We start from the raw sequence: 18547 nt of genomic DNA, 5'->3' as shown, positions 1-18547 counted from the left end.
CTTAAGCACCTGAGAAACTTCCCAGTGTTACCAGAGCAGTTACAGGGTCACAGATAGATCTTCTTTTATGTGATTTTTCTAGTAATTTGTATTATTTCAATTTTACTACATTTTTCTGTCTGCAGGCACCCTGAACTTGATACAAGCCGGCATCCCAGGCAACCAGGTAAGCCTCCAGATCCGGGACCACCAAGTTTAAGCAAAAGCAGAACAGTAGATGTGCTGAAGACAGAACAACGGGCACCTGGACGGAGCCCTTCTTCTATTAGTCTAAAGGAATCAAAATCCAGGACTGATTTTAAAGAAGATCAGAAACCAAGTATGATGCCCAGTTTTCTCTCAGACGCCAATCCATTGAGTGCAGTCACTTCAGTTGTGAACAAATTCAATCCTTTTGATTTGATATCAGATTCAGATGCAGCTCATGAAGAAGCCGGTAGGAAACAAAAAGTTACCCAGAAAGAGCAAGGGAAACCTGAGGAGCAAAGGGGCCCTGCAAAACATCCAGCTCAACAACAGTCTCCAAAGCCAGCTGTTCAACAACAAGGACCTGTCAGATCTACCCCCCAGACGACTGAGTCTTCCAAACCAGTGCCTCAGCAGCAGCAGCCTGGGGAACCAAAGCAAGTTCAGAAACCAGGCCCTGGTCACCCAGCAGACTCTAAGCTAGAACAAGCGAAACAACCACCCCAGCCGCGAGGACCACAAAAATCTCAGCCCCAACAGTCAGAACCAACGAAGCCTGTTCAACAACAAACTTCTGCAAAACCTTCATCAGGCCCAACAAAACCATCACCACAGCAAACAGACAATGCTAGAACATCATCCCAAGCACCACCTCCCACAAAACCATCATCACAGCAGCCGGGACCTGTAAAACAACCATCTCAACAGCCGCCACGGCAAGGAGCTCCTGTAAAGCCATCTTCCCAGCAAGCAGGGCCTCCAAAACAGCCTTCTCAGCAACCTGGACCTGAAAAGCCATCTGCTCAGCAAACAGGACCTGCAAAACAACCATCACAGACTGGACCTGGGAAGCCACCTCCACAGCAAACAGGGCTTGTAAAGCAAGTGCCACCACAAGCAGCAGCTACAAAACCATCTTCTCAGACTGCAGGGGCCACAAAGCCCCCAGCACAACAACCAGGACTTACAAAACCACCAGGCCAGCAACCAGGGCCTGAGAAACCCTCGCAGCAAAAGCAAGCTGGTGCAACCCAACCCGCTGAGGCCGCCCCAAAGAAAACCTTCTGTCCTCTTTGCACAACCACCGAACTGCTGCTGCATACTCCAGAAAAGGCCAATTACAACACGTGCACGCAGTGTCATACTGTAGTCTGCAGCCTGTGCGGATTCAATCCTAATCCTCATATAACAGAGGTGAGTAGTTTTTAAACCGGTGTTTGGTACCAGAGCACAAAATTAAGTTTACCTTCATTATGCTGAAACATCAGATGTGTTACAATGTAGCGTCATCATCACTTAAGGTCTTAACAAGTTCAGTGACAAAAGTCATGCTTTTTGGGAAAACTGCTTATGAGTAAAAAGGGTGAAATTGGCAAATAAAAGAAGGTAATGGTTCTCTGTTTGTACAGTGTTTAGAAGTGTGTTCTCTTTTCTTCGTATATAAAGAGGAGGAACTCCAATGTGACTTTTTTTGCCATTTTGCTTGGTTTCCAGCACTCGCTGGTTACATTTATAATCTGACCACAATAGTCTAATATGTTTATAAATAAGTAAAATTGGCTGCTAGAAGAACTAAATTGGCAAAAAGAAAAAAGATGAAAATGACTCTTCATAGCCTCACTGTGTGTTTTGGAAAAGGATGTGGGGTGGATTTGCTTTGTAACTGTGTGAGTGTTCATTAGCTGAAAGCCTGAGTCATGAGTTTTGACTTAGTGGTACTCAGGTTATTTCATTCTAGTGGGATGCTAAGGAAGAGATCTCTGTGGGCTGTTTCTAACCTTGATCACCATTCTTGCTATAATTGTATAACATGGAAATGTCATAGGAAGTAATATTAGGGCTTCAAATGAACTTATTTAACCTGATGTTTGAGTTAGTTTGATTTATATGCTTATACATATCCTTGTTCTTTACTTGCTTGGAATAAGGCTTCATATGAATGTCTGATGTCATCTTATTGCTTGAACAGCTTCTCATACATCCTGATATGCTAATTTTAAACTTGCAGTGTAGTTTGGGTTTGTTTTCAGTATCAACAGTTTTATCAATTTATAGAAATTCAAGCATAGCAGACCTGGCACCGAAAACTAACTAGTGATAAATAGCCAGAAGGGGTATTTAGAAAGCTTATTTTTGTCTTGTTTTGGTATTCGTTCAGCTGATCAGAGATGCTGATAGGAAGAAGTACATACTGCTACTATATTTTGAATCTGACAAATAACATCCCTAGGATTACAAATGAATCAAGGAATCCCTGAGGCTCAAAGGGTCTTCTGAAAGGTCCAACCCCTTGCTCAAAGAAGGGTCACCTAAAGCAGGCTGCTCATAGCCATTTTTGAATACTTTCAAGGATGGAGACTCCACAGCCTCTCTGGGCAACTTGTTTTCTCAATACCACAAAGACTTAAAAACACTGCTAGCAGTTAGATTTCTTTCCAGTGATACTTTTAGGTAGGTACCTGGTAACAAACAGCAGGCTTTTTGCATCCAGTAAGTGTATTATTTATTGATTTCTTGTTAAAATTGCAAATTCAAACCTGAAAGACTAACCATTGGTAGAAAAATTGAATCATTTAGGACTGTATTGTCCTGTTTGAATTTAGGGAAATTCACACTTGAGATAGATGGCATTAGCGCTTGGACTGGAAAAGGTGTGACTTGAACAGCCATGTGCAGAAATTTCAGAACGTCTGCAACTAACCAGGTGCTCAAAGATTATATTATCAGGGCCTATATGAGGAAGGGTCATAAAGCATGTCATTCTGGACAGTTTGGGGTATAAAAAATATAATATTTATGTATAATGGACAAGAAATATGATGCATTGATGTTAAAATCAGAGGAACTTTTGTAAGAAAACTTTACTTTCAAGTTCTGACAGAATGTTTTTAGATCAAAATTTCTTACGTTTATTAGTGTGTGCTGAGTTGTTTATTTCTATAGTGTGCTCCTGCAGTCTCTTGGAGCTCCATGTTTGTCTTCATTTAAAAAATTAAGACTTCCCATGGAAATGGTCAACAACTTTGGGATGTTCAAATGAAATGGATTTTGAGAGAGAGAGTTTATGTAAGATCTCAAAGTATTTGTAAATTCCATGAATAACTACTAGTTTTTGAAGTGGGTACTCTGTAAGTGTGAAATTCAGGACTTTAAGACAATAAATACAGCTGCATTTAAGACTAACTGATTGCATACATATGTAAAAGCAGATTTGAATTTCATATTGCATATTGAAATAAACACAGGATATGCATTTTTTTCATGATAAAATCATTTCAGTAAATGAAGGTATTGGACGTCTGATTTATTCAGCTATTAGTTCCAAACTCCTGACTCCCACTCAGACTTTTCTCATTTGCTCAGCTTTGCGCCACCAGCTGTCTTGCTGAACCTTCATTGTGGGTGTCCTGCTCCAATCTGCGGTGAAGTGCCACAAAAATCACATCTGACTTTATTACTGAACAGTTGGAGCGAAGTAATAGAACCTGCCCTGGCACATAAAAAAATTTGACTTATTTCAGCTGCAAAGGTTTCCACTTGATTTATTCTCAAACTTCTAGTTTCCCTTTTCTTTCAATATTTAGATTATTAACAAAAAATTCTGATTCCTCCTTTACAGTAGTTTACACATTCCTTCCTATCTAGCATGAAAACCATGGTTTGTGTCTTAGCTATCAGTTTTCTTGATTATGGTGCAAGTTTTTTCTTTTGGCTTCTCTTATTTTAAGTACTCCTAAATTGTTATTGACCAAAAGTCTTTGTCTCTTACCCGTGCACTTACTGACTGTATCTTCACCTCTTATTGTTATACTTTGACTTTTCCTGCTGTTCTTTTTACCAAGTTTGATGATTCTGTAATCCTGTGTTGTGCCTTTCCCATGCCTTTTATAGCCACTGTTTTTATTGCTTATGTTGAAACACATTACTGATTGGAAAGCAATAATTTCAAATTGGATGTGGGGAGAGTGAAAGGCGTTTATTTAGAAAAGAATTTGTATTAATTTTGTCTCTAACATTCTCCCCTGTACAGCTGCTTGAACTATCTTCTTAAGATATTCTTACACACTTCTTACAGGATAGTTCAGTCTTCATAACTGAGTGAATTACTTCCACAATATAGATATTTCTAAATTTCTATATTCTATATATCTAGCTGATTCTGGAAAGAATATAGCAGGCTTTACAAGCTGGCTCAGGAAGTGGAGTGCATGCATTGTAAAACCATTATAAAGAGTGATTTTTTAAAAATTTTTATTAATTTTTTTCTTTTAAATCTCCATTTAAAATGGCAGTAGTACATGCACTCTGTCTGTTTTAACTCACTAGAGAGAACTGTGTAACTAAGAGCAGAAAGCGATACCTGTATTGCCACAAGGTCAGACCCCTTGAACTATTTCTCTGAACCATCTGACGTTGTGGTCCCCTTGGGAAAAAGCGGTAGTTGGACTCTTGGTTTTGTACAGAAGTCGAGAGAGAAAACACACCATACATAACGTGCTCGGTAACATATGCCTCTCTCATCTGTCTAGGTATTCTCACTCCACTCATCACCACGGCACATGACTGCCTAGCAACAGTTGCATAAAGTAACAGAAAAAATTATATAAACAGGTTTGATGACTGGTACTCTATTCCATTTTCCTTTCACATACATCAGAACCTTGTAGCAGGTGTGTATTTATTTTATTACATGGTGATTTATTTTTCTAATTTAAAAAAAAAATTATTTTGCCAAAACCACTCCCATGAGCCATTAACAACAGAAATGAGTACCTCCCAAAAAAAGATTCATCCCTTTAGATCATGTGAATAGGAGTAGTCTTTCTGAAAATGAGCAAAGACATCTGAGGGGCTATCCATTTTGTTAAACACTTACGTATAGCTTTTGGTAAAGCAAGGCAAAACACATGAGCTACTGTAGTTAAATCCAAATGATCAGTGCATATGCTCCATAGCTGGAGTAAACTCAACCCCGTGAACTAGTTATTGGAAGATGCATGCAACACAGCCTGAAAATGGTTTGAACTGTAAAAATATATCATTACATTCTTTATGATGGACATCTGTAAAGTGGGTGATCAAGTGCAGTGTTAAAGCTGTTAATGTCAGAAACTTGGTTGTATGTGAGCTCTGCTCCACGAGCCTACCCTTGATGAGTATGTGCGCATAAATGAATACCTGTCTTCTAGGTAGTTTTTAGGAGGGATCATTTTTCATGCATTTTATCTACGTCAGTCCATTTTTCATCCACTGTTTCCGTATGCTTTTGAGAGACCATTTAAAATTAGTCTTGGAGCCAGGTATAATTTTTTATTTAGATACTTGCTGAAAATTGCACATTCAGAGAATGTGAAGATGTGTATATTGATGGAGGATTTGCTTGCTTGCCAAAAGCTCTTCTGGATGGAGGCAAAGTGAGTTCTAAAAAATGTTTTGTTGGTTCTGACTGGTTTTGAAACAACATGTCGGTATCAAAATTGACCTAATCCTAATTGAAAAAAGAAGAAAAAAACCCAAAGAAAAGTCTTCTGAAGTGGAGTGTGTAATTTCAGATCAAGTAGAACATTTTACTGGATCTATGCCTTTATTTTTCAGCTCAGCAGGAAAAATAATTTTTGTAACCCAATCTGAAAATATTTTCTTTTGTTGGTGGAACATTTTTGGGGAAGATGTCTATCTTTTTTTTTTTTTTTTTATTTTCCTTTTGGTAGAGCTAAAAGGAAAAAAAGTCTCTGTATCAGTTGCTGTAGGTACTAGAGCCTTGAATTTTTGCTCGTTCTGCTTCCATTTTTATGTACACCATAACCTTTGGTGATTTAAGAGTGTCATATTTGGTTCAAATCCTCATAATGATTTTCAGTATTTGTATTTGTTTTTATCTACATCCTGAATCCCCCAGTATCCTAAACATTAGTGCATACTTGGGCATGAAGTATTTTCACTAACTAAAGAGAATTTAAGCAGAAATAATAATAGCAGATAATAATCTGCATAATAATGCAGAAATGCATTTTTTTTTTCAGTTACTATCAGTAGTATTAGCTTGTACAGTGAAAGGAATATGTAATAATTTAAAATACTATTCATATAAGGAAGCTGACTGTAATTCTTTTGGTGAATCCAAATAAGTTTTGTTTATATTTACAGTAAAATTAATAGAAATGACTCTTGAATCTTTTTTGATTACGTGATAGTAAAGGAAGCTATTGATTGAATTGAAATATTCCCTGTGGTGTACAGTCTGGACCCTGCTGTATTGCAGTAGTGCATAAGAACCAGAATGCAACATGGACTGGAAATGACATATAAACAAAAATAAAACTGACGTCACTGTGAATAGTGACATGCCACAAAGTCTAAGCTTTTTAATACCAGGAAAAATAGCTTTGAAACTGTATGCCCTATTTAAACGTAGATTTGTGTGGATTTTCAGGGTGTTATAAGTAATGCAAAACAAAATACAGAGAGAACTAAGGACTTGAATCTGATCAGCAGCTGTTATAGTCCTAAATAGTAAAGAAATGAGTTAAACCCCAATAAAACACTTTTTAAACTTTCTCAAAGTATTACTTTAGATATCAACTCTGAACTGCGCTGAAGTAAAGCTAGAGGTGTTCTATAAAAGAGGATGAAGTTTAGTTTGGGTTCAAACTGATCAGAGCGAAGATTCAAACAAGCCTTGTTTAGTTGTCTTTTTAAAATGATTAAAGTTTGAAGTATTTCTGTGTGAAATATTTGTTTTCGTCCAAAGAGTATTTGGGGTGTTCCAGTGTTACTAACATCACAATTTATATGGCAGTGGAGATTATTCACAATTTTTGTGATGAAATGAAGTTAGTATAGCTCCTTTAGTTCTGCCCCTAGCTAGAACTATTACATAGGCATTTGCAAAAATTGTAGAGATCCTCAAATAGAAGGGTTATGGAAGTATAGAATATTGTTTCTCTCTGTGGAATATTCTTAAACACACTCCCAGACTGTTTCTCTCTGAGGAAGACTATGTGCCTACATTTCTGCTTTACATTTAGGATTAAATGTATTAATAGGATTGATGCCCTGTGGATTACGTTTTTTCTTTTTCTTTTTTTCTTTCTTGTAAGAAAAGGGCAAAACATAGAAGGAAGCAAACACCTATGCACAACAAATAGTTTCTAAATATTTTAACTGGGCAATATTCTACAATATGTTGGAGTGTTTACTCATTAGCCCAGAAAACTGTCCTGTCCAGTTTTTAACAGGAGTAAATAATAAATTAATCTGCATAGCTAAAGATGTCAACTGCAGTGAGCCATCTGCGCCAGTATTGCTGTTGCTCAGCAACTGTAATTTACTACTACGTTAGGCCACGTGATGTGGAGATGCTGTTTGCTGGGTAATCACTGGGCAGGAAGCGTGGCCCAGCCCTGCTCCGACCAGACAGCGTAATCCCTTTCCAAATCCCAGCGATACTCACTCCGATGCACTCTGTGCAGCACAGATGAACTTTGTTAACCTTCCCTTTGCTGCTCTCTTGATTTGCAGTTAGATTTTTTTTGTTAATCATTCACGTGTTTCTAGTATATTAAACCTAGATGTAGTTAATGAATGCAATCAGCATTTGTTGCAGTGCATGGAGCTGTGTTAAAGTCTTTTTCCTTGTCCTGTGCATGAGGCAGCTTAAATATGTTTGGCTATAAATACTAACTTTTAGATATTCTGAAATACTGGTGTTTGAAAAAAAAAAAAAGTCAAAAGATTATATGTACGTCATTTTGTTTTATGATTCTAATTAGATAAACTATAAAATAATAGTTCCCCAAACACTCATAGTTCATATGCAAGCTATAGGTTTTTGTATTAGTAATTTAAGCAGAGTACTGGAGTACATTTTAAGATTGTGATAACTACATAGCACAATTCACGCAGTAATGTTTTTCAGTAGTTTTAAGATAGCTAAGTAACATTTTAAAATTGTCTTTTAAAATGGCTATTTAAAAAGTTTTCTCAAACATTGGTTTAGCATCAAGCTACAGTGCTTGCAACCATTGCTGTGGTTTGTGGAATGGATTCCTGGGAAACGTGCTGCTGACTAGAACCTAGCATCATTTTTGTAAGCACCTTAAGCCAGTGTTTCCTGATAAACTCCCTCGTTACCTTCCTTTCAGATATCAGACATAAAGGGAAAATATTTATTTTGTGGTGATAATCTGTTTACTTCAAATGAGGATCAGTTGCATACTGTGTACAATAGTTAAATGTTTGTTTCACTGTAATTAGTTTGAATATCTGAGGTCTTGTTCATGGAAGGATGGTGTAGAGGGAAAACTTTGTTTCTAGTATTTCCCAGGCTTGTTTAGAACTTTTCATTTGTATGTCAACATACTAATTCAGTTTGTTCTATGATAGAAGCTGGGTTTTTTTGTTCATAGCAGGATTTTCTGATCTAGTTTCTTGTCTCTTACAGTATTCTACCACTCTGCATGAAGCTGTATAAAATCATGGGCTCAAGTGATTTATTTTTCATGTTTCTCTCATCATCTTGGCAGAAATGTCTCCTAAGAGCCAAATCTGTCTTCCTCACTCCTCTCTCAAATTGTCAGGAACCAAATAAGCTGATGTGTTTTCAGACTAGAAACTGATTTTGTCAATAAAGCTTTGGGGCAGAGCTAAGCAATGTCAGCAAAGGCCATTTACATATCTGTGGCAATGTAAAGGCTCTATAAATCTTTATGTTTCTGTGGCGATGTAAAGTTAATATTTTATGCATATCTTAAAGTTCCTTTCTATAATATCAAATGACTGGTCTAAATGAGAATGAGACCCATTGCCTTTGAACGCGGCTCTGTTCTGCAAGAGGGCTGTTAAAATGGCTTCTGAGAGCTACATTCATATTGCGTGCCAGTAATCTTTATATGAAATATGCTCAATCTGCAAGTCGAAATTTCTTTCTCACAGTACATCTGGAATGTTAGAATCAAGCTGGATTCTCTTCCTCCCGTACATCATCTGCAGGAATAGAAATAGTGTATGCCAGTCGATGCACTCACGCTCTGACAGTTTTCCTATTGCTTTTGATGGGTTTGTGTAGTTAGAACAAATCTGAACACTTCTGCAGAAAGGGATAGGCTCCGGATTGCCTTCAGTTGTGTTGGCTTTGAGATGAGAACTGAAGTGTACCTCGTATTTGTTACTGGAGTCAACTGTTAGATTACGAATGCATAAAGAAAGGTGAGCTATGGAACATGGTGCTATAATTTTCTTCAATGTAATTCTCCATGGATGTTGTTACTAAAACACTGCCAATAAACTCATTTGGTGCTCCCAACTAGTAGAGTCTTTATGAAGCTTTTTTTAAGATGTTGTGGTTGATGAATACAAAAAAATATATTTTAATTACTAGTTTGTTGTTATGATGGCATATAATTTCTACATCAGTGAGTCAGAAAGCAAGGGAGCACCTTCTATGTTCAGTAGTTGAAATCTAAAAAACGCTGCATGAAATCTGTTAAATTTACAGTCCTAGTTGTGGCACTTAACAGCATGGGTCTCAGCATGAAGAAAATCACATGGATTTCTTCTAGAAATAAGACCCAGCCCCCACCTTTATCTATCAGTGTAAAAACAGACAGTTTGGGTTCTTCAGCATCAAAGAGAAATCTCCTTTACAAGTAGACAGGCACTGCAAAAGCTCGGGTGTTTCCCTGGAAACTTTTGCCTTTTAATTCTAGATAGAGACGTGAGAAATATGGAGAAAGAAACTAGAAAGTCACAGATCTGCTGTCAGGAGATCTTTAAGGATAGACAAACATTACTATTTTAGGTATCTACAGCAGCAGTAAGATTTACTTCATCTGTAATAACGTGTAAGAGCATCTGTACTTACCAGAAGCCTGCTCCTGTTAAAGTTTATGGAAAATCTCTGTAATTGCAGGAGAATGAATAAGCCAGTTTTTGATACAAAACTGCATCACGTAGAACACTTCATTTTGAACTCCTGCAGTTCCAATCACAGAACTACAGTTTGTTCAGTTTTGTATTTGTTTGAAGATGATGTGTATAAGCTATAATGACTTGAGGGTTTTGGCACTTAATTCCTCCCACTAAAATGCATGGGAGGAATTTTATGTCTAAACCAGAAAAATTTAAAAAAATAATACAGTGAAGTAAAACTTCCTCCATTTTCCATTTTGAAGTTCAGCTGTAGGAGTAGCAAATTAATTTTCAGTTTTAAAGGCTTCAGTTTAATACCGAGAGTGTGCATGTGTGTATATACGGATATAATTCTATTTTTTTTAAAACATAAGGGAAAAAAATAACAGTTGAGAGTTAAGGTTTTGTCTTCTGCACACGATTGTGTTGAAAAGTGCAGTATAGAATTAACTTTATCTTGGACTTCAATTAGGTAGTTGAGTGAAACTGGACCACCTGCACATTGAAGACAAGCCTAAGTACTTATAAATGAAATTGGAATCCAGACGCCTTAATCATAAGAATTATTCAGACTCCTTATTCTGTTGCCCCACCCAACCCTACAGCTATTTCATTTGGGGGCTTGAAGGTGTCAAAATTAGATTTCCTGGAAGCTGAGTGAGAGCAGGTAGGCACCTGTTACTGCCATGGTTTCATCTGGTGATCTCGCTTTAGAGTACAGCACTTTCATTTGGTGGGGGGCAAGGGGGAAAGCAAGTGCAGGTGTCAAAAAGAACCAGGACCAGCGAATCACCATGAAAAGTGCATTGTCCAAATGTCTGTAAAAGTTCTGTGGTTAGGGGGGGAAAGACATTCCTCACTTAGGCCCGTTAAAAAGCTCCTCCCAGGATCCTGTCTTTCTCCACTGCAGAGGAGAGCCCACCTCCCTAATATAAGAAATCTTAATTGCTTTGCCAAATCCAGACAGCTGAGGTGGATATTCATAGTATGTGGCTTAACTCTGCTCTTTGATTAGACTTAAAACTTCTAGAAAATCCTTAAGAATTCATCCAGAAATGGTATTAATATGTATCTAATTAAATTAGATTACTAAAATCTAAAATCAGATGTCATAATTAAGATTTACTTAGTGCAAGTAATTCTCCCTTGGACAGGGGACTTGTAAGGGAACTGATCACCAATCAAACAATGTGGGAGTTAAGCTAAACATAATCTTTGTTCAGGTCCTCTGTGCAGTTGTGAACTTAATTCCTTTAATAATTCAAAGCAGAGCTTAAACACGTGTTCCAGTTGTTTCAGTTGGTTTCACTTTTAACAGTCATTTGCTATCTGGGTTGCAGGTAGATCAGAGAATTGTTTAAATAATCTAAAAAAAATTGCACTCCAAATGGAAGATAAAAGCAGCACTATTATGAATGTTAATTTGATTACTGTGAGCTTACAGGTGGGGCCAAAATTGGGCATCTCTTTGTGAAGCTGTTCGTAATAGCGAGCTCATATTCCAGAGTGTGTCTATACCATGCTTATCAGAATAATTAGAATATCTGTGTTTTAGGGAGCTGTGTCCAACTGCTCTTTGATTTTTCCTGCTGGAAAAATACAAGGCTGGCAAAGCACACCAAAATAATGAATTCATTGCCTCAGTCCATGACATCAGAGTTCTGTCCTTCCAGTGGTATTATGCAGACAAAATCTTTCTCTGCCTCCAGATTCATCCCATGGTATATGGTAGAGATTCCAGACCTGAGTGAGAAACAGGATCCCGAAATCTTCACCCGTAGGGGAAAAGATCTGAGACTTATATTCTGTGTCCTCCTAATTGCCGTTTCCCTCTGTTGCAGTGGTGCCTGCAAATGCCATAGCTGGTACCCCGCGTTTCACACGCAGACTAAAGAACAGAAGTAGAGCTACTTAAGAATAGAAGATGACCTGCTTAAGTATCTACTTGCACGTGTAGGCACACTGGACTCTGTGCCATATTGAATGGCATTTTTGCTCCCTATAATGTTTCTGCTAGTGATGTAAAATGTGGAAAATAGCACGTGATGCTTCCCGATCACATGTTGCTTTAGCCTATTTGATCCTTCCTCCGGTTGTGAGGCTTTACAAAAGCAAAGGTAGGGATGACCGCTTAGGATTATCGGGTTTTTCTGTCATATTAGAAAATGCAGTTTCCCTCTCATGTAATACTTCTTGGGAAGGAGAAAAAAATGTTTTGAAGTTGTGAGGTACTAAAATTGATGAGAAACATGGGTAAATACATTATTTGCCTTATTCCTTCTCCTCTGTGTTGAAAAGAGGGATGCCCATTGTATACAACTCTACAGTAAATACCCTGGGAGCTTCTTTTAATGACAAAAGAATTTTGCGAAACCTAATTATGGCTCTTAAAATACCATTAGTGCTTAGGCAAAGATCTTCAGTGATTCCAAATGAAGACTGGCCCACAAAGTGGTGGTAAAGTGTGAGTCTGTGTAATATATAGTGTCCATTAACACACCTTTGTGCCTTATTCATTGGATACATGTATACTGGCAATACATGTGCCCTGTAATTTAAACGATTACCAAAACCATAAGCTGTATGAAGAGCTTGATAGATATATGCTTAAAGGTAATTATGCATTTACTGTGTTTTAATTCTGATTATTGTTTTCTGTCAGCAGATTTGATGTGTCAAACTATTTTAGCAGTATTTGTCTTTTTTTTTCTATTCTGGCACATCATTGCTATAAATGAATCACTGTTGGGTGCCATGAAATTCCAATGCAGTTTTTCATTCTGATGGGTTTTTATCCTCCAGTATTCATCTGTGTGTAAACTGAATGTGAAGTTATTAGAAGCACAGGCTCAGTGATAGCTCGAATGACAGGAATGTGGAGAAGAATGAAAAAATCATTTGGGCGTGTCAACCGCAAAACATTATTAGTGGTAATATTTCTCCCTTTTTACACAGAAGTCTGAAATATTGCAACAAGCCATACACTGGAATAGCCTATTATTATGTTGACTTTATTAACTTGGTCTTATCTTAATTACAATACCTTTAATTATTTTTTTTTCTGCAGATTCAAGAATGGCTCTGTTTAAACTGCCAGATGCAAAGAGCGTTAGGTGGTGACCTAGCACCAGGTACTGGTCCCGGGCCACAGCCACCTCCACCCAAACAGAAGACACCCATTCCACCTTCAACAGCTAAACCATCTCCCCAGCCACAGCCAGTTCAAAAGAAAGATGCTTCTCCAAAGCCTGATCCTTCACAACTAGCAGAATCAAAAAAAACCCTGCCACAGAAAAAGCAACCGTCCTTGCCTGGGTCTCCCCCTGTAAAATCAAAACAAACCCTGGCTGAGCCTACTGAGATCTCCCAGCAAATAGATCCTACTCCAAAGTCTGAGCAGGCCAAGCCGACACAGGCTGAAGATAAGCAAAAACAACCCAGTGTACAGAAGCCTACGACGGATGCTGTGCCTACCTCTGCCACACCAGGGCTGAAACAGGATTCGGCAGGTCCCAGACCTCCACCAACTCAACAGAAAGTGACAGATTCCCCCAAGCCAGAGCTTGCCAAGCCATCACAGGACACACATCCAGCTGGGGATAAACCAGATTCCAAACCCGCACCACAAGTGTCTCGGCAGAAGTCAGATCCCAAGCTTGTATCTCAGCCTGGGGCTACACCAGATGCTAAAACTCAAAAGCCTGTCGAGCCAACACAAACAAAAGATGATCCTAAGAAGTTACAAACAAAACCAGCCCCAAAGCCTGATACCAAACCAGCTCCCAAGGGTCCACAAGCAGGGGCAGGTCCCAAGCCAGCGCCTCAACCCCAGCCACCTCAGAAAACTCCCGAGCAATCAAGGCGTTTCAGTCTTAATCTGGGAGGCATCACCGATGCCCCTAAGCCTCAGCCTACAACGCCACAAGAAACAGTTACTGGGAAACTCTTTGGATTTGGAGCTTCAATCTTCAGCCAGGCCTCGAATTTAATTTCCACAGCAGGTCAGCCGGGGTCTCAGACGTCAGCCCCACCTCCGCCTGGTCCTGCAGCGAAGCACCCCCAGCCTCCATTGCAGCCTCCGGCCTCTCAGGCAGCCCCCAAAGAGGCTGGTCAGGCTCAGCCTCCTCCAAAAACTGCTCCTGTAAAGAAAGAAGCCAAGCCTTTTGTGACTGAAAAATCGGAGCCATCAAAACCAGATAGTGTTTTAACGACTAAAGGATCTGATTTAGAAAAGAAACCTGGTTTGGCTAAAGATAGCAAGCCTCAGGCTGCTGAAGCTAAGAAACCTGCTGGGCTGCCGGAACCGGAGAAAGCCAGCCAGCCTAAAGTGTCTTGTCCCCTTTGTAAAACTGGACTAAATATTGGTTCTAAGGATCCCCCCAACTTCAATACGTGTACAGAGTGCAAGAAAGTTGTGTGCAATCTCTGTGGATTTAACCCAATGCCGCACATAGCTGAGGTAAGGCAATGGAGTCTGTATTTACCCTGTGTTTTTACCTGCAGGCTCCCTGTGCTGTGGAGACCAATCTGTAGCTGATTTTTTAGTTATTGAATTGTCAAGAAAAATTTGAGTGTTTCTTCATCTGAGGGCTTTTAAAATTAAATATCTGAGTTGTATGAAACTTAGTCAGTAGTCAGAAAGTACTTCCAATGAATTTTCTGCAGATTAAGGGAGTCTGGTATGGCTGGTTGCTAGGTTTTTGATAGTTAACAATGGTTATGAACCCTTTTGAAATTGGTGCTACTATGATACAGCAAACTACTGTACTTTCAGTCCATCATGGGATAAAGTTGTCTTTCATATGCTTTGGTATTGTACGTTAACATGTGCTTCTTTAATCAATACCCCTGATTCAGACAATTATTGAATGAAGGAATGTGTTAATGCTTAGTTATTCCCCTTCCCTCCGGTTTGATATATCCCTAAATTTATTCCATTAATCTCTTTCTGGATCTGGAGCTTTTGCACATGCTGATGTACTCATTAGGAAGGCTGAAGTTTGAGTGATACCTGTGTGGTGAAATATGTATTTTTTTGGTGTGAATAATGTAAGGTTCACAGAGTTACTTCATTCGTTAAGAAGTGTGAATTTGAAAGTGCCTTTTCCATGACTGCCCAAGACAGATCCACTCGCGCCAACTTACGTTTAAAAAAATTAAGCAACTTGATTTTCAACCATTTCCTCACATTCCATGTTTTTACCCTCCTTCCTTTCTTTCTTGTAATTTTTTGTCAAGGGGGTTGGAAATTTTATACTAGCTTCACAGGAAGGTGGAGGCACACCTCATTTGCTATATCAATTTGGCAAGTTCAACTCAACAGAAGCAGACCACCTAAAAATAATTGAGAGTCATTTAAATGTGTAAGTTGGTCTGTGTAGCACGTGTGGAAAGTGGCTGTCAGGGTTGTGTTTTTGAAATCTAAATGAATAAATTAGAAATGGCTCCCAGGGTTAAAGGTTATCGCATCTCTGCTTTAAAGTGAGAACTAATGTTGGGAGAAATAGCAAGTTGCAGGGAAAATACTGCTTATGTTGTCTTCATGTGTTTTGGTGTTTTTTTTGTGTATTGTTTTCTGGAATATACTACTATTTGAAAGGCATTTGTCCTACTATCATAAGCACATTTTATCTAACTTACAAATATGTTGTTTACTGTCTTTCTGGTCATTTAGGTCAGAAAGAAAGGTCTGAAAACACAGGAAGATTGATCAATGATTGAAAGTCAGGATTCAACTGACTTTTAATGTTGCTCGTGCACAGAATTCCATCGAACACACACATTCCTTCATCACCATCCAGCAACCTGCCCCATAAACACACACATGCATGTGTGCTTACACACATAGATGCACATACATACATTTATTTAGGTTTTAAATGTGAAAAATCTATATGGCTTTCTCCAGAGGCACTCTAGAATGCATACACAGAATACCATGGAAGCCAGCTGGGTCAGTTCTAGTGAAACTATGCTGAAATGTGCAAGTCCTGGTGCATGAACTGACTTCTTCAAAGTTGACTTAGGTGTGATGGTGTGGGACTGCCTTGTGGTGTGTAGATTTGTACTCTCTGTAAGCCTTCTGTTTAAGATGAGAAGGCTGGTGTTCTGTTTCTCTTTTCCCCATTGCTGTTATTGCCAGAGGATTATCTCTGTTTCCACTCCTTGGAATATGCAGAGCTCAAAATACTGTTGATTTTCTGTAGTCTGACTTCCTCATGCCTTTCTTTGCCTCTTTTTTTTGGCTCCTTCTTGTATTTTCTTCGTCCTTATACTGCACACTTGGCATCTCTGTCCACAGTTTTCCATCTTCTCTTCTTTTTTCCCAATATTTTTTGCTAGAATTTGTCAAACTGCTTTTTCTTGTCAACAGGAATTAGTTTACTTGGCTGGTCCTTTTCATGAAGATGGGAGACAGAAGAGGGAGCTCATCCTCTCCTCTCCCAAATGAGCTGTATAAATAATGTATTTGACCTCAGATAGGAATTCTGTCACACTATGCACGGTATATAGTATACACCTGTTGCATGACAGAAAGATGATGACGGGCAAATCGTTTATGGTCATTAGCATACTCTCTTCCTCCACCAGACTTTTCTAACATGTTGAGTACAGTCTTGGGGGCTTTATTTTTTAGGGGGTTAGGAAGGAGAAATAGAATTGCTTTTTAAAACTGGTCTTTCTGCTGGTTTTCTACCTAATTCTTCTATTCCTATATTCTGCATTCAAAGAAAAAATTACAGTTCCAGAAGGCTATATTCCCTCTTGGCCCCAGAAAGTGTTTTGGATGAAGAAATGTGACATGTATTTTACAGTTTTGCTTCGGGGTGCAGCTATATCACAGTGATTCTAACAGTTGGTTATGTATTATCTATATATTGTTGCCTCAATAATGCCTGAAAACGAGATGAGTTTTATTGACTGAGTGATGGCTGAAACCTTTTTACCAACAAAGCTTTTATTGGGCTACATGGTAAGAATCAGTCCCATGGAGCAGGGAAACCAGTGTTTCACTGACAAATACAGAGGAGCATCTGAACTCCATGGGCACTTCTACCTTAAGATCTTTCATCAGGGAATGTTTTCCAGGCAATGTGCTTCTGTACTGCAGACATAGCTGGGAGTACTTTTAAGGGAAGAAGGTGCTTTCTTACAGTTGCAGTTGTTTGTTCTTGACTGTATGTGACAGAAATGACTTTCAAAAAAGTCTTTAAGCTGCTGCAAACAGACAGTCCTCTAATAACCCCTCTGCTGCAGGAAATAAGAGAACTAGACTTTTACCTAGTCTAAATCAACAATACGCTGCTTACTTCAGTGAAATTATTCTGATTTGTGCAAGCTGAGAACTATGTTAGAATACTTTTTCCTAAAATGGGCTGATTGTTCTTTTTCTCCCTGATCTGTTGAACCAACAGTCAAACAGTTATTTACTTAAATAGTAATTTATCCATGAAGCAAACAGCCACAGATGATTAAATAAATGACACTTGATAGATTTCAAAGACCCACAGGACCACGCACGCCCTAGTGCATTAGCAGACTCCTTATTCTGCCATTTGCTCAATAGGGAGGAGCACTGTTTACCAGCTCTGTAATTAGCTTTCCAGCTCAGGTAGTTGGAAGCAGCTCTATTTTTAGTAACAAAGCACAAGATCGCAACTGCAGAAGCCAGAAATGAAGCGTGTGGCAACGACCATTTTGTGCATTTAAAACTCAGGGAAGCTGTTCAGAATATTGAACAGGAGCAGAGATGGTTGCCTATAGTGTAATTAAGTGTGTTCATGCAGCAGGGTCAGGAATATAAAACCTGTGATGAATTAATGTAGTAATAAAATAAAAAAAAAGAAGATTTAAAAACTAAGCTAAGGAAAACTAAGGCAAATTTGTAGAATCTGTATGGGCAAGAAGAAAGAGTGAAATCTTAATAGAGTCAGATGTTATGAACAGAAGGAGCTCAAAATGTAATGTGTGTGTATATGTGAGTGTGCTAATGGATCTAATCTAATTGAACTTCCAAGGGAACAACAGAAGCACCTTTTAGTCTACTGACAGCTATAAAATTATCCGGAAAGGTACTTGGAAGTAAAAAATGTTCCATGTGTGAAATAAATTACCAGGGCTACAGAACGGAGAGAATTGTTTTGAATGAAGGAGAAGGACAGAGAGGAGTGCGAAGGGCAGAAAAGACATTGTATTTCAGGCTTGCTAAGGACTTCTGGTTCGAAAAAAGATGTAATCAGTTAAATATGTGATCAGAATAGATAATGTAAACAATTGCACATAAAGAGTGATGTTTCTTTGTATGTTTATTATGGAAAATAATGTCTGTATGAAATTATTTGACGTGTGGATGTGAAAGCAGGAATATATAAGCAGGAGTCTATAAACAGTGACCTTGATGGTTCCTGTCCAATCCAGATTCTTAGATCTTTTTTAAATATAGATATATAAC

At 38.5% G+C, this 18547-nt stretch overlaps 1 protein-coding gene across 8 annotated transcripts in view; it reads left to right on the top strand.

Annotated features, from left to right (window-relative positions):
- PCLO (piccolo presynaptic cytomatrix protein) overlaps positions 1–18547 on the top strand; it is a 370979-nt gene that overhangs the window by 6524 nt on the left and 345908 nt on the right. For all 8 annotated transcript variants that reach the window (XM_063323548.1, XM_063323547.1, XM_063323550.1 and 5 more), the window contains exons 2-3: positions 126–1380; positions 13163–14554. In XM_063323548.1, coding sequence (XP_063179618.1) covers positions 126–1380; positions 13163–14554 — 2647 coding nt within the window. The remainder of the gene's footprint in view (positions 1–125; positions 1381–13162; positions 14555–18547) is intronic.

This window comes from Chroicocephalus ridibundus, chromosome 1, assembly GCF_963924245.1.
Source record: "Chroicocephalus ridibundus chromosome 1, bChrRid1.1, whole genome shotgun sequence".
Classification (NCBI taxonomy): domain Eukaryota; kingdom Metazoa; phylum Chordata; class Aves; order Charadriiformes; family Laridae; genus Chroicocephalus; species Chroicocephalus ridibundus.
Note: the sequence above shows the minus strand (reverse complement) of the source record. Positions and strands in the feature narration are given on the sequence as shown.